At 49.5% G+C, this 16,576-nt stretch overlaps 1 protein-coding gene across 1 annotated transcript in view; it reads right to left on the bottom strand.

Moving 5' to 3' along the window:
- NELFCD (negative elongation factor complex member C/D) overlaps positions 1-16,576 on the bottom strand; it is a 106,915-nt gene that overhangs the window by 40,337 nt on the left and 50,002 nt on the right. Inside the window, exons 7-8 of the mRNA XM_085619453.1 lie at positions 6,262-6,392; positions 4,926-5,091 (exon numbers count right to left, since the gene is read on the bottom strand). Coding sequence (XP_085475579.1) covers positions 4,926-5,091; positions 6,262-6,392 — 297 coding nt within the window. The remainder of the gene's footprint in view (positions 1-4,925; positions 5,092-6,261; positions 6,393-16,576) is intronic.

The raw sequence follows: 16,576 nt of genomic DNA, 5'->3' as shown, positions 1-16,576 counted from the left end.
AGGAAGTAGCCTTCTTTGGCATATATTCCGTCAGCAACCTGTCCTCTAGCGGGGACGCCTCCGGAACCTTCGCTCCAGGAGCCAGCTGTGTCATTAAGGCATGCATCATCTGGAGGTATCTGAACCATTCCGAGGGGGCCAGCTCGTACTGCTGCTGCAGGCGCGCGAACCGGATAACCTCTCCCTTTTGCCACACATCGCCTATCGTCGATATTCCAATGTTATCCCAAGCGTCGAAGCCCTTGCTGCCCCTCAGACGTCCCAGCTTCTTGGTATCCCACAGAGGTGTTAGCTGAGTCAAGACCCCTCGCCATCCCAACCTGGCCTGAGCAGCATGCCAGATTGATATAGTCTGCCGCAAAGGGCCGATCATCCCCGAGGCCAGTCGGGTATCATACAGTGGGGACAGCATACCCCTCTCACCCAGCACGTCCCTATCCGCCTTGAATGCCGGGTCAGATTGAGGCGCGTGGAGCCACTGGTTAATCACCTTCAGCTGCGCCGCCCAGTAATAAAGCTGGATATCCGGGAGTGCAATTCCCCCATCATACCACCCGCAAACCAGCTTAGACTGCGCTATGCGCGCCGGCCTGTTGCCCCAGAGCAGGCTGGACACCTGTGCCGCTATCGCACGGAAGTAGGCCGGAGGCACCTGGTATGGGGTATTCTCTAGTACGTATAGAAACCGCGGCAGAGCCATCATCTTGAAGAGCGCCGCTCTCCCAACCAGGGTCAGGGGCAGCGCTCCCCGATACTGCACGTCCCGCTTAAGGCGGTCCATCTGAGGGCTTAGATTGCGCTTGAAGAATTCCGTCTGATCCAGCGCGATGTGTATCCCCAGGTATTTGAACGACCCCTCCGCCACCCGGAGCGGGCAACTCGGCGGTAGCCGCGGGAGTGGGCCCCTTAGTACCAGGAGGACCGACTTCGACCAGTTGATCGTGTAGCCAGACGCCCGGCCGAAAATCTCGCAGATGTTCAGTAGCGTCAAGATGGAACGCCTCGGGGAGGACAAATAGAGTAGTATGTCATCCGCGTAGAGTGAGACGCGGTCCTCCCAGTCGGCAGACCACCGGAGGCCCCGCATCATGGGCTCCCAGCGGATCCAAGCCGCCAGCGGCTCAAGCACTAGGGCGAAAAGCAGAGGCGACAGAGGGCAGCCCTGTCTCGTGCCACGTGTCAATGGGAAGTCCTCCGACATGTGTCCGTTGGCCGTGACATGGGCTAGAGGTTTAGTATAGAGGAGCTGGACCCAGGCACAAAATCTCGGTCCGAACCCCAGATGCTGGAGTACCGCGAAAAGAAAGGGCCACTCCACCATGTCGAACGCCATTCGTGCGTCCAGGGAGAGAATAACAGCCGGCTCCTGCAACCGCTCCACTCGGGCCAGCACACCATGCAGTCGCCTCAGATTGTGAGACGTACTTCTGCCAGGCATAAAACCGGATTGATCCGGGTGCACAATGTCAGATAAGTGAGGTGTGAGCCGGGCGGCTAACACCTTCGCGAGGATCTTGGCCTCCGCGTTGATCAGCGAAATGGGACGGTAGGAGGTACATCGGTCCATCGGTTTACCCGGCTTCGGAATTACCACAATGGTGGCCGTTCGCTGGTCCTCAGGGAGTTCTCCCATCTCGAGGCTATGTGTGAACATATTCAGCAGGTGCGGCGTTAACGTCTCGGAGAGTCGCTGGTAAAGCTCGATTGGGATGCCGTTCGGCCCGAGCGCCTTACCAGGCTGCAGCGCGCCGATAGCCGCCTGGAGCTCCTCCACTGTGAGCTCAGCCTCGAGCGTCTCTCGAGCCTCAGGGGAGAGCTTGGGCATCTGCAGGTCTTTGACATAAGTCAGTGTCATCTCCACCGTCATGGACGAGCTGGAGGAGTATACTTCGCGAAAGTGCTCCGCCAGAGTGCGCACTATTACTCGTGGGTCTGTTACTGCCAATCCCCCATCAGTGCTCAGCTGCGCAATCCCCCTGGCGCCTTTATCGCGCCTGTCAAGCCACGCCAGCAACCGACCAGTTTTGTCCCCCACATCATAAACTGTATGCCTCGATGCCTCAAGGCGCTGCCTGACTCGCTCTGCGAGGTGCTCTTTATATTTCGTCTGGGCCACATGCAGGTCATGCGAGGTTGCACGGGAGGGCCTCCGCCGCCCGGAGCTCGAGCTCAAGCGACTGTAGTTCAGCTACCTGTTCGCGCTTGTGTTCCGAAACGGCGGCCATCGCCCGGCCCCGCACCACCATTTTGTACGCCTCCCAGAGAACCGCAGGGGAGTCGACCGAAGCGGCATTTTCCTGGAAGTAGAATTCGTCGCTTGCACTATGGATTTACTAATCTTTGGTAGGCGAATGTAGCTAGGGCGTAGCGGATAAACGCGACGGCGCATTAGGTGGTAACTAGTGTATTGCAAGAGGATCGGGGAGTGATCAGAGATGCCTCTGGGTCGAATGTCTATACTGTCAACATTCTGGAGACAACCGGGGGAACCTAGAAAGTAATCAATGCGGGTGAGACTGTCATGCACCCCGGAGTGATACGTGTAATGCTGTGCCGTCGGATGGTGCAGCCGCCATATGTCCGTTAATCCGATCGCCGTCGCGAAGCCCGCGAGGCGGGACACTCCCCCAATCTTTCCCCTAGGTGGAGACCGGTCAGTGAGATCGTCCATTCGAATGGTCTTTTTTGAGCGAAAAGACTTGCAGGCGGGACAGTCTCAGGCCTCGTGTTCTGGGGAGAGGCAGAGGTTGCACACCTCATGGAGATCGGTGTGGGGAAACTTGGACCCACATCAAGGGCACTTCTTGAAGGGAGTTCTTTCCATCAGCCGAGACCGGTGCCGGAATAGGCTCGAAGGCCGCCGTCGACCACTGGAATCGAAGAAGTGCCAAAGAGAAGATGAGTTAGATGATTTATATCGTTGAAGAAGCTCGATGAGCGAGGATTTGTGCGTCGATCGGTGAACTGGGAAGTTCGGAACCGGAGCGCGAAGTATTACATCCGAGCCCGATGGCGGAAAAAAACAAACAATCTGAGGATGGAGCCGAAGCCCATGCGCAATACTAACCAGAGGAGGAGTCACCCACCTCGTGACTCCCAAAGACTTTCCAAGAGGAAAAACAAACTGGAAACATCCGGGCCCAACACCAGATGGCGATCTATGCACAGTGTATAATCTGCAGCTCATATGCCTCGAACATCATGTTTTATCAATATAAGCAGACCCAGGGACAAGCAACAGAGAGTGCAAAACGTGTCTCAGAGGGTGAGGGGGGAAATTCGAGGCCCTGTACGGGGGATCTATGTTGAGGGTGCTTTGAAGGCACAAAGGTTGAAAAAAGTGCGGGGGCTAGAAGAAGTCTTGGCAGACCTAGTCAAGTCCTGCATGACATTTTGGGTGTCTTTAGTATGCCAGCCTTCAACAAAAAGACGGAATCAGGTTTACCACCTGGCTGCCTATCATCTTAAAATCTGAACAGAGACACTGTTATACAAGTCAACCTTACTAGTGATGCACATGGCACTGCGTAAGTAGGTGCTACTAAACAGGCTACAAGAGAGGGAAGAGGTGAGGTAGACTCTCATGAACACTAAAGATTGTAGCACACTGCCTTCTGAAGTATGAGATGGTAACCAAAAATGTAAACCTACACAAGGGGTTCTGTGCCTGCCATTTGTTTCAGTCTTCACAGCACTTGACACCAAGTACAAATGTAATTTCGGGTACTTGCCAGCAGTAACAGTGGATCAATCTCTAATTTAGTTTCTTCATGACTTGCACATTAGGGAGCTTGGCACCTGGATGCCTGGACACAAATTCTTTAGCTAGAAGCTCCTCAGAAGACTATAAATAAAGCAGTTAATTTTTAAGAATGGGACTTGCATGCAAAGGTGTACTATTTGTCAGATCAGCGGTATGGAATGGTAACTAGTGGCTGTCAAACACTACTAACTAAAGCACCTGCTTCTCTAGTGGCTGACTTGGGAAGCCAGTAAGTCAGAAGAACCAATCAATGGAAGAGGGTATGAAACTCAGGTAAACAGAAGAGGCCGGCCTTTTCATACCATATATGATTCTTGACATATCAATATCACTGAATCTGATGAATTTGTTTCAAGACACCTTGATCAAATTATTAGTATAAATTCACAGATGGAGGTTTAGACTAAAACATAACTGTGACATAATACTTTCAATGTCAATATCAAAGTGATAATGAAGTCTCTTCGTGCTTCTAACTAGGAAGAGGGAGCTTAAATAATGTAAGGCACTTCAGCAGATCAATACGCTGCATTGCCATAACATACTAGTTACTTCCTTGTTGGTGGATTATCACTTTTTGAACTTAGGCACTCAAAGAGATGCACCCAGACAATACGGCGCAATCTCTATGGCTTAGGTTTAGATTTTCATCTATTTATAGCTGCCTAGTATCACCGATACTCCTTAAATATCAGGCGGATGGTACGGAACAAGATTCTACCAATGAACAAAACATGTACAGTGCGGTGGTAACTTGGGCTCAGTGCACTGGGAAATGTTTTTACATTCAAGTTTTCACATTAGAAATAGCTGTACTGGGGCACTTTATTTGTTCATATAGAGAAAGACTGAATCAATCGCATAAAATATAGGTTGCCAATTAATTGACCCAAAGTGCAAAATCAATCAACTTCTTGCTCTCCGCCAGACCTGAAAAAAATGTAATGGTTCATAGCAACTTATAATCCATTTTATTCTTTACCTGATCCTTGGCCATCCCTTTTTGTTGGTCTATGAATTGGAAGCAATGGCAAGTAAGGACCACATAATTGGCTCTAATAATGCAATTCAAGTGATCAGCAGTGGTTAATTCACAGACATGTCAACATATCCTGTGAACAAAAATGGGTTCAGAGGCCCTCGATCTCTAAGGTGTACTTACCAGCTCCACTGGTGGGGGGTCCATACTCGTGAACATCTTGAACAGTACTGTGATGTCAGCAGGATTCAAAGCTCCTTTTGATAACATTGCTCCCAGCGCTTGGCAGGCTCGAGGGTAGGAGGCGGCAGTTCCAAGAGCTAGTGTGATCTGACTCGCGTCATGGCCCCTTTGTGGGAGAGGAGAGCAAGTTAAAAACTTGATGTTTCAACAAGTTAACTGGGCACACTAAAATTTAGCTAGGTCATACCTTCAAGCACTAACATTTTGTAAATATTTGTTTATGTTTCAAATGAGAGTAGTGCACACACTAGCAAGGACCTAAAAAGAAAGAGTGGGGATCTACTAAGTCTACATAGTAATGGTGACAGTGGCAATTACACGCCCTGACTTTAAGTATAAGTTCTGCCCCTAAATTCTGCTCCAAGACCAAGGAAATCAGAAATTTCTTTACAACGATAGAATAAAAACAAATCTATCAGCTAAATTACTTCTTGCATTCAACATGGCGGCATAAGCCAATTCATTTTCCATGTCTGCTGTGGGGAAATAGTAATACCTGCACACTAAAATATATAAAAAAGTGATAGATGGAATGTTTTTGTATTAGTTAGGGCACATCAGCCAGATATAGCTTAGCATGAGTGACATTGTGCACGGGACCCACATCTGGACATACCATCCCACTTAGGTTGACACAATAAAATATACAAAAACGTGATGGATGGAAAATTAATATCAGTTACTGCTAATTACTCAGCCTCACCCTAGTCCACCGGTATTTTGCACACAATGCCACTTCAGTTAGACCCAGCCATGTGCAAATCGGTCAGGACCAAACAGTTCTGCGTTGCTTGCTTTCCAGGTCATGGAGGGCCTGGTCTGGCAGATTGGACAAGACTGTTCCCCCTGGGGAAGGGTCAAGACGATTTACATATGGCTGGTTCCAAACTGAGGTCACATGGTGCGCAACATAACGATGGACTGAGATGCAGCCAGAGTAATTACCACTGGCTGAGATGAATTCAAGCGTTCCATCCATCACTTTTTTGTATACTTTAGTGTAACACCCATACAAGCACTGGAATCTCTGCTGGGAGACTGGATGCAACCACCCAACTCAATTCACACATTTAAATGAACAATCACATGCAAAGACAAGTCAAAGGCTTGCAAAGTGTCAAATTGTATTGCACCATTGAGGTTCTCATAAGGCAACAATGGTGATATGTGCTGGAATCCTTTGAGGCCACCTGATGTGGTAAACATACATGAGTAATAAAACAAGACATGTATTATCAGGTGCAAACAAAGCAAGATCATTGAGACCAGGTCTTACTTTTCATGAGCATATCGCTGAACCTCCTGTGCGATTCTACGCACCGCTGATCCACCCTGCTCTTCTTGAGCCAAAATAGACATGATTGTCTGAGCAAAAAGGTAGGTGTGTTCCCCATGACACACCATTCTCTGCAGGGATAAAAACAAGGGGTCTTTTAAACTTAATTGTCATCATAGGAACAATACATTCTGACATCAGTTCAAAAGCAGCATACACAAACTATACAATGAACAAGATGTTACACTCAATGCTTCAAGGCATGGATGGCGTGAAGGATTGGGAATACATGCCCAGTTACATCCTCTGCATTGACTACAATTTACCAACAACCTTCTCACTAACTTGATGTTTTACACACATGAGCAGGAGAAGGTCTAAACTCTGTTTAACTTAAAAAAGAAAGTTTATTATGTTTTAATATCGTTTCTGATTGACAACACAGCCTATATCTTACAGGTTCAACACAACGCTACCCCTTTCCAATCACATTGGTATTGGTGCTCTCAACTGTATGGCAAAGACGTCTAGTTCCAAACTCATCACTTATTTTTTTCACTGCAGCCCACGTCTTGAAAGAGAGTGTGGTGTCACCAAAGACTGTAAGATAAGGAGTAGAGAGGGAGCGGCTATGGGTGGCTTCTAGGTCTTTTTTAAAGCCATGAAGTGTATTTCTACTTGTAAAACTAGCCCGGAAAAGGGTTTGCCTGATTTCTTTTAGAAGCAGGCTGAGATCTCCAGTCACCCAGCAGCTATCTAGTCACATGGCAAACATTTAGACAGAGGTATTTCCTTAAAAATTGTACATGATTTAAATACCCATGCTATAACTCACCAAACACCGCAAACAAAAACATAATTAATAAAAAGAATCCCAAAAAAACACAAGAAACAACACTAACAAGATTCATCATGATATATACAACGTACAATAGGTCAGATAGTCTTAAGTAAAAATAACAATCTTAAAATGATTTTTGATCTTTTTAAAAGATCAATACAGCATCAATTATTATTCATCAAGCACAGCATTTCCTTACAACTCATGCATAATATAAAAATCTGGGGAATGCAAAAGCAAATCAAGTTATTTGCTACAGTCTTCAATATATGTAAGATTTCCGTATAATCACCAGATGCCAGAGACCGGCATACTGGAATTAACCATTTTTTTCTTAAAAGATCATGGCCCTTTCAGAAATACAAAGAATGCTCTTTAATCTAAACAGACACTGCACACACATGGCATACATAATTCCTGGTGAAGCCTATTTGTATGTGAAATTATTTAGTGGAAATATGTCCAGGAAACATTTTATATAAAGATTTTTAGCACATGGGGTCGTACTTTTATTCATATAATCCTCCAAAGCAGGCATTCATTTATTATCTAGAAAAAGCGACCTATAATTATATCTAGCCTAGATTTACAATAGATCTTTCCCTTGTAAACTGTTACAAATTGCTTTCAGGTTCATTGGCTGATCTCACTGTAATTCTCAGGGAAACCCCACAGCTCTTTCAAGTCTACTTTACAAAACCAAGATTTTACAAAGGGCAACCACGGGGTTTTAGTTGACCCCTATCCAATATAAGCAATTCCTTTAAACAATTCTTTTAAGCCTGAGATCTGAAGTTACCAGACACGTAACCAGTACTACAAAGATCTCAAGCCAACAGTGTCCCCAGCACTGCTCATCCCAAAGGCTAACAAAAGTGGGAGCAAAGTAAAACTCAAAGGGAGACTGAAGCAAGGACATAAATATATTTTAAGCCACAATAGTGATGAGACATTACAATATCCCCCTATCTCAGCACTGTACAGGGTTGCCTCTAGGTATTGGGCACAACAGATTTTTAACAGGGTAGACCCTGCTCTAGACATTGTAGTTGTGAAGACTTTAGATAAAGATTGTATTGTAATTACATTTATATAGCTCTTACTACCTCTGACGAGGCATCGAAGCGCTTTTCGGTGAATAGGATGCTACTCCGGAACCATTAAAGGATTAGTGTTAAGTTAGTATAGTGAAATATGAAAGTAATATGAGTGGTGGATACGATAGTCAGTTATTTGGATTCAGAAGGATAGAAAAGGGAAAAAGGGTTTGTATTTATATATCGCTTGTTACCCCTGATGGGGCGTTGCAGCTCTTTTTTAGCGAGTAGCACTCTACTCCGGAACCCATAAAGGATTAGTGGTGAATTAGTACAGTGAAATATGAAAGAAATTTGAGTGGTGGATATTAGTCAGTTATTTGGCGTGAGAAGGATAGCGGAGGGATAAAAGAGGAAGCTATATACTTTTTTTTTTAAATGACAGAAGAGGAAGCTATATGCTTTAAAGAAAAATGACTACTACAAATTTGCATACCCAAGGGATTTGGACAGCTTTATCCCCAGGCAGTCAAAATCTTGCCCATTCTTCAAAGCAATCCCGTTCAACATGAAACCAAAACAGAATTACCTTTATGATTTAGAGACAATATTTTCCGCTTTTGCAGTATTAATTTGAAAACCAACTGCAAAAAATGTTTAATTCATCCAGCATAGATTTTAACTCCATGGGGGTTCTCGAGATTAATTTAGGTCAATCAATAAGGAGCTTGTTTAGAAAAATAATTAGGTCATTGAAGTAAAGCGTAAACAGTAAAGGTGCAAGAACACACCCTTGCCTTTCGACTCTTCACACCGATATGTTCTGACAGCTCACCATTTCTCCTCCATCTCAATTGTGCATGGTGGTCACTGTGTACTATAATCAATACTCTTAACTGCTTTGGGATGCCTAATGATTGAAACACTTTCCAAACAGTAGCCCAAGGGACAAGGCCAAATGCTGCTCTGAGATCAAAGAATGCAACATACAGGTGTTCATGCTTAAGCAACACATAGTTCCAGTGGATCAGGGCAAAGCGAAACACCTGATCAATGGCACTCACCAGGGGTCTAAATTTGGTTTGGAGATTAATCAATTTTCATCTGACCATTCCTGTAGCTTGTCGAACACCTGCTTGCAAAAAACATTTAGCAAACTGTCCCACAAGCTAATGGGCCGGCACTTAGCTGGACAAACCTTTTTGCCCTTTTTGTAAATGAGAACAATTTCAATGCCCACTTCACAGCCCAAGAATATCTGCTCCTATATGATAGAATTTGAAAGGGAAAGAATATAAGGGGCCCATATCAATGGTTATCCTCAAGACTGCCCAGAATTTAGTCATGGCGCAGAGCCTTACCTTGCTACAGGCTCTGAATAGTTACGTGTGTCCACAGAGTGACTGTAGTAGTTAACGACTGAACTGTGGGAGGTGGGGCAACTTGAGTAATAAGGCAGCATGTGATACAACCAACAGAAGAGAAAAGTTCTGAGAAGTGGTTCTCATACACTTCCAGATGGAGTGATGCATGTCGGTTTCCACGTGCCACTATATACGCCAGACGGAACAGTTAGTTTATCTGTTCTAGATACAGCTTCCAACATATCCCACCAGTTAAACTCCTCCCACTCCTTGCAGCTAACAGCAAAAGTCGACTCATAAGCCTTAGGCGAGTAAATCACCGCCCCTCTGTTATGGCTTTTCACATCAGACAACTTACTGCAGTTCCTAGAATACCTATGCAGTAAATAAAATTAAATGAACATCCATAATTGGAATAGTGCTCAAGGGACAATCTACATAGGGCAACAGAGCTGCCAGAACTGTGCCATAAATGTCAGCCAGGGATGTTAGAAATAGATAGCCACCTAACCCCTTTTCAGTTATTCAGGATGTAAGGAGGGCATAATTCATTCTAATCGTACCCAACAATACTGCCAGGCAACATCCCCTGGAAAAAAAGCAACAAGAGCTACTGGGCACTATCACAACTATCCAAAACCACCAAATCAAAAAAAAAGGACCACAGCCTGATGTTTATCAAAATATAATCAATAGTACTCATACAATTGCCTCATCTGAATAAGTGGATCCTTATCGAATCTGAAATACTACAGCCATTACAGACCCTGAGACCTTTTTCTAAAGTCAGATGAGTTAACTGAATTGCTGCAGCAGGTCTGGATCAGAATCTAAAGCTGGATTTCGCCACACATTATCCCGTTCAGTCAATACAGTCACGCCAGCCAGGGGTTCGTGGGTAATATTAAAATCACCTGCTAGCAAATTTTTATTGAGGAGCCCGATACATATCAAGAAGGTGCAAGGTCGCACCCTCCTTGCTGTCTATGCGAGGTTGGGTCGCGGGGCTTTGTGTGTCGGTGTGGCCTCGCCGGGGGACCCTGCCTGCCCGCCGGCTGTGATCCGCCCCGCAGATCTGGGGTGGCACCCCCCCGGAGCCCGTGGACCGGCTTGCCCGCCCTTCACGACGTGGCTGGTGCGACCGGGAGACTGGGACCATGGCCACGAAACAAGATGGCGATCGGGCAAAGATAAAATCGACCCGGCGTGGCGCAGCCCATCAGTCCAACAGCATGGATCGCTATACCCTCCAGAAGGGATCTCCCGAGGTGCCGCGCAGGTCCCCTGAGGGCCCTACTGATGCCCCCGATCTGCCCACGGATCTGACTCTGCGGGATGTCATGGGCGCCATCGCCGAGATGAAGGCCTCTGTGGGCCAGCGTTTTGATACACTGGCGCAGAAGATCGACTCGGTCCTCGTGGATGTTGGCCTGGTAAGGGCCGATCTCTCCAAGACCAACGACCGAGTCGATTCTTTGGCCCACACCGCATCGGGCCTTACGACAGATGTGGCGGCCCTACAAACGGAGGTGCGCCGGCTTGCTCGGGCGAGTGCGCTGATGGATCGCCGCCTGGAGGACTCCGAGAGTCGGGCCCGGAGGAACCACATCCGTATCATCGGGGTGCCTGAGGGACGTGAGGAGGCGGCGGCGGACCTTTTCGTGGAAGACTTGATTGTTACCCATCTCCAGCCACGGGGGCTGAGTAAATTCTTTGCTGTGGAGAGGGCCCACAGGGTTCCCGGGGGAAGGCCTAAGGTCGGAGCCGCTCCGAGACCTCTCATCGCCCGGATTTTTAATTTTCGGGACAGAGACGCTATCCTGCAATCCTCCAGACTACAGGGACCGATTAGACTTGATAATATGGACATTAATTTCTATCCTGATGTCACCCCTGCGGTCCAGAAGCAGAGACTGAGCTTCCTTGGTGTCAAGCGCCGTCTTCGGGACCTAAATCTCAAATACGCCATGCTTTTCCCAGCTAAGCTGCGAGTGGAGGTGGATGGTCGCACACACTTTTTTGATCGTCCCGAAGCGGCCGGGGACTGGCTGGATACTCTGTCTGGGGATCGGGATCGGGGTGGCGGGGGGGGGAGCGGCCGGGGGAGAGGGCTCGCCGGATCAAGACTGAGGGACTAATATTAGGCCTCGCTCGGGACAAAATGATGCCACTTTTGACCATACGTCGGATTGCTTAAGTTCCCCTCCTATGGAGGTTGTGTGGGGTCTCTTGGGGGTTCTCCCTCCTCCTCTGGGGGTCTAGTTAGTTTAACTATCTATGGGGCGACAGGCACACTGCACGTTGGGGGGGCTGTCTGGGCTCATGCAGGGGTGCAGGGAGGGGGGGAGTTCTGTTGGGGTGGGTGGGCAGGGATGGGGTGTTGTTCGTTATTATCACAAGGCAACCCTTTTTTTGTGTTGGTTCTACTGTGCTCTCGGGGGGACGAATGATGGTTTCTGTGTATGATGGGGGGTAGGGAATTAACTTTGTTGTCTTGGAACGTTAATGGACTGGGGGACAGGATCAAACGAGGTGTGGTCCTACAGTATCTGAAGCGACTCTCGCCCGATGTAGTCTTCCTGCAGGAGACACACCTTATTGGCAATTCCTTCTGCGCCATGAATCGGCGTGGCTACCGCCTCGTGGCCCACTCGGGCTTCACGTCGGGCTCGAGGGGTGTGGGAATCATGGTAAAGAACTCGCTCCCGTTAGAAATTGATGAGGTGCTCCACGATGACAGGGGACGATACACTGTCTTGGTGGGGAGAATGGAGGGCAAAGTGGTTGTCTTTGTGTCAGTGTACGCCCCACCGGGGTTGCAGTCGACCACCTTTGCAGACCTGGGGCGCCTCCTCCTTGGCCTTCCGGGGGGGCTTCTGGTGGTGGGGGGGGATTTCAACGCGGTGGTTTCTGGGACTGTGGATCGTCACCCCCCTAGGGACCTCCCCCGGGCACAGGCGTGGCTATCCGGCCTCTTGGATACACTGGGATTGGTGGACTGCTGGCGCTTAAAACATCCCACGCAGCTGCAATACACTTTCCACTCGGGGCCCATGGTAGTCTCTCACGGCTTGATTATGTCCTTGTCCCGGCGGCCTATGTCGGGAGGGTGGGGGAGGTGCGCCATTTGGCACGGGGTATCTCGGACCACTCCCCGCTTCTGTTGCATTTTGATGTCTTTCCGAGGGGTGAGAGCAGGGTGGTCCCAATCAATTCCTGGTACCTGCGCGACCCCACCATTCGCGCTGACTTGATTAAATCCCTCCAGCGCTATTTTGATGAGAATGTGGGGTCAGTGCCTTCAGCTATCTCCCTGTGGGAGGCCTTCAAAACAGTACTTAGAGGGGAGGCCCTATCCCTTATTTCCCACGCCCGGAGGCGCGAGCGGGAGGAGGTGACCCGGGTGGAGGCTGAAATAGCTGAGCTGGAGGGTAATCTAGAAGATGGGGTGACGGATGCTGCACTACATGTCCTCCAGCTCAAACAAGCGGCTTATAGGGCCCTCGTTACGGAGGCGGCCAGGGGCCTTAGTAGAGAGCAACAGGGGCGACTGTATGATGTGGGTGATAAGGCTGGTAAACTGATAGCGTGGTTGGATAAAAAGGAGAGAGCGAATCGTGTGGTCCCACTGATTGAGAAAACGAATGGTGTGTGTGTAATTGAGCCAGAAGAAATTGTCTCCTGTTTCGCGGATTATTTCCGCGAGGTGTATTCCCCGGTCTCTTCTTGCTCGGAAGAGGATTCCCGAGCCCTGCTCAGGGATATCGCGCTGCCTTCCCTTTCCGGGGAGGACAGGGTGTCGCTGGACGCCGCTCCCACCTCCGACGAAATCGCCCTCGCCATACGCTCGGTCGCTTCTGGCAAGGCCATGGGCCCGAACGGTATCCCTATCGAGTTGTATAAGCTGCGACCGGATACATTGGCGCCTCACCTCCGCGCAATGTTCCTCACGGCCCACTCGTTGGGCTCCCTCCCGCTTGACCAGCGTCTGGCTACAATCGTGGTGATCCACAAGGAAGGGAGACCTCGGGATCGGGTTACTTCTTATCGGCCTATCTCACTACTGAATGCGGAGCCCAAAATTCTAGCTAAGGTACTCGCCAATCGGCTGGTCGGTGTGGTGGGAGATCTGGTTCATCAGGACCAGTCTGGCTTTATTCCCCATCGCAACACAGCCCTTAACCTGCGGCGTTTGCATGGGGTGCTCGCGCGCGTCCCATTTATACGGGAACCGGCCATTTTGGCGTCCTTAGACGCCACCATGGCGTTTGACACGCTTGAGTGGCCATACATCTGGGCGATGCTTGCGAAGTTCGGATTTGGCCCAGGATTCATCAGTTGGGTCAAATTGTTGTATGCGGGCCCATTGGCGCAGGTGGTCGTGAACGGAAGAGTATCGGCCCCGTTTGAGCTGGGCCGGGGCACGCGACAGGGCTGTCCCTTGTCGCCGCTTCTTTTTGCGCTTGCCTTGGAGCCCCTGGCGGAGTGGCTGCGGTGGGAGCCTTCCATCCGTGGTCTCCGTTGGACCCCCGAGTATGAGGACCGCGTATCCCTATACGCTGATGACATCCTTCTGTACCTAGCCTCCCCACGTAAATCACTTATAGTGCTAGTTGATGTTTTACACTCGTTTGGTCGTAACTCCAGTCTCGTCATCAACTGGGCTAAATCGTGTGTGTATGTTCGCTCTGGGGAGGCTCCTATTCTCCCGCGGGGCTGTCCGATCCAGATCGCCCCGCAGGGATTTCGGTACCTGGGTGTCTTCATTACTCTGGACCCGGAGGCCCGGTATGAACGGAATCTGCTTCCCCCCCTCCAGCGTCTGCGGGTAGATGTCGCACGCTGGCGGCGCCTGCCGCTTTCGCCGCTCGGCCGGGCGGCATTGTTCAAGATGATGTCTCTGCCGCGTTTCCTGTACGCTTTGCAGAACACTATGGACTTAGTCCCGGCGCGCTACTTCCGTGAGGTGGAGAGTCTGCAACGCCGCCTGTTCTGGGACGGGAGGCCGCGCATTGCCCTGGCGAAGCTGACGCTCCCATGGTTTGACGGGGGGATTGCCCTCCCGGATATTAAACGGTACTATTGGGCCTCCCAGCTCGCTGCCATTAACCATGGCCTATACGGGCCCGCCTTAAACCCGGCATTTGAAATGGACAAGATGCTCCTGCCAGGTGGCGACTACAATCGAGCGCTCTACTCTAGCGCGCCCGACGCTCGTCTGACGGGCCCCACGCGTGTCATGGTGCAAGTCTGGCACGCGGCTAATGCAGCTATGGGGTGGAAGGACCGTTTGACCCGGGCATCACCACTATACGCGTCTGAGCGGTTAGGTTCCCTGTGGACCTCTAAGGGCTTTGAGAAGTGGGACATAATAGGTATCAGTAAAGTGGGGGATCTTTGGACGAGGGGAGGATTTAAAACGTTCGATATGCTGCAGACGGAATTTCAGTTGCAGGGCAGTGAATACTTTCGGTATTTGCAGGTCCGTCATGCGCTGGGCTCCGTCTTCTCGGACGTTGCCTCCATCCCGGAATATTCCCCCCTGGAGGATAGAATGCTGGATGGGCACGTCCCGGACAGCACGATCTCACTTATATACAAAAAGCTGATAAACGACCGCTCGGGCCTGTTGACTGCCCTTCGTGCGGCTTGGGTTGCCGACGGGCTGGAGTTGGACGACGAGGACTGGACCTCCGCGGTGGCCTCCCCGAAGGAGGTAGCCATACCGGCTCGCCTTCGCTTCGTCCAGCTCAAGATACTCCACTGGGTCTACATGACGGGGCCAAAGCTTCTGCGTATGGGCTATGCTGTAGATGCGATGTGTAAGCGTGGGTGTGGTGCTTTGGAGACCTTTCTGCATATTTTATGGGAGTGCCCGGAGGTGGAGGGGTTCTGGCGTGGTGTACATGAGGTGCTGCGACTGGTTACGCATGTGGCGCTGTTGCCTGAAGCGAGGAGATGCCTGTTGAATGTGTGGGAACCGACTGATTACTCGGCACCGCAGACGTGGTGGGTGACTCTGGGATATATGATAGCCAAGCGTGATATTGCTCAACTGTGGGGATCCCAGAGGCCCCCGACGGTCTCGGCCTGGAAAGAACACATGGACTGGTGCATGTTTCGAGAAAAGGTGGTGTATGTGGCGAGGGGTAAGCCTGGGACATGGGTGAAAGTATGGGGCCCCTGGAACGCCTACCGAGGGGGTATCTGTGCACCACCGCTGCTGCCTGATGCCTCGCCAGCCCCATCCCCTTAGCCGACTCAATCCCCCGTTGCCGGGCATTGGGTTCCCCCAGTCCTCGCTTTGTTCTCTTCCCCCTCTTTATACTTCTGTGTATAGTTGGGATCCCCCCCTCTAGGGGAGCACGTGCTGCTATTTTCGATTGTGGGTTGCCTTGTGGGTGTGGTTTTAATTTTTGTTGTTCTTAATTTAAAATGAAACCGCATAATGGGGCCTGGATGATGTGGCTTTTGACATTGTTACCTACTGAGAAATGCTCCTCCGTAATACCACGTGTTCCATAAATGTATGTCGTATGTTCCTACCATTGCTAGCGGCCGGCCGGAAGGTTGTGGGCCCATACTTGTATACTTTTAAGACCTGTAATAAACGGTTTCAAAAAAAAAAAAGGTGCAAGGTTGCCAATTCTTTATTCTCTGCAACACTTTGATTGTGGACATTTATTAATCTTGGCTTTAATCCAAACTGGAGGGTGACTGAGAGGCCTAGTAAACACATTGAGGGGATTTCCACTTTTTTAATGTTGCTCCTTATTGTGAAGGGCTGCGCTTTCACAATTAAATGTACAAACCCTAATCTAAAGACAGGTGCCACCACCCATGTCTACTGGAAAATCCACATTTGCTATAAATAAATTCCCCCAAATTTAGATTGTGCAGTTTAGAATGTAGGCCTGCAACGTTCCGAGGAAAACTAGCAAGAACCCAGAGCCTCTTGGGGCGAGTAAGGTAGGAGGAGGACTGGAAATCATCCAGCAGGAAGTACTCAGCCTGGCGCTGTAGGCACCAGATTAGGACTGAGTAGGGGCAACAAGGTCAATCAGGGGTCTATC

The sequence above is a fragment of the Triturus cristatus genome, chromosome 7 (assembly GCF_964204655.1).
Source record: "Triturus cristatus chromosome 7, aTriCri1.1, whole genome shotgun sequence".
Taxonomy (NCBI): Eukaryota; Metazoa; Chordata; class Amphibia; order Caudata; family Salamandridae; genus Triturus; species Triturus cristatus.
Note: the sequence above shows the minus strand (reverse complement) of the source record. Positions and strands in the feature narration are given on the sequence as shown.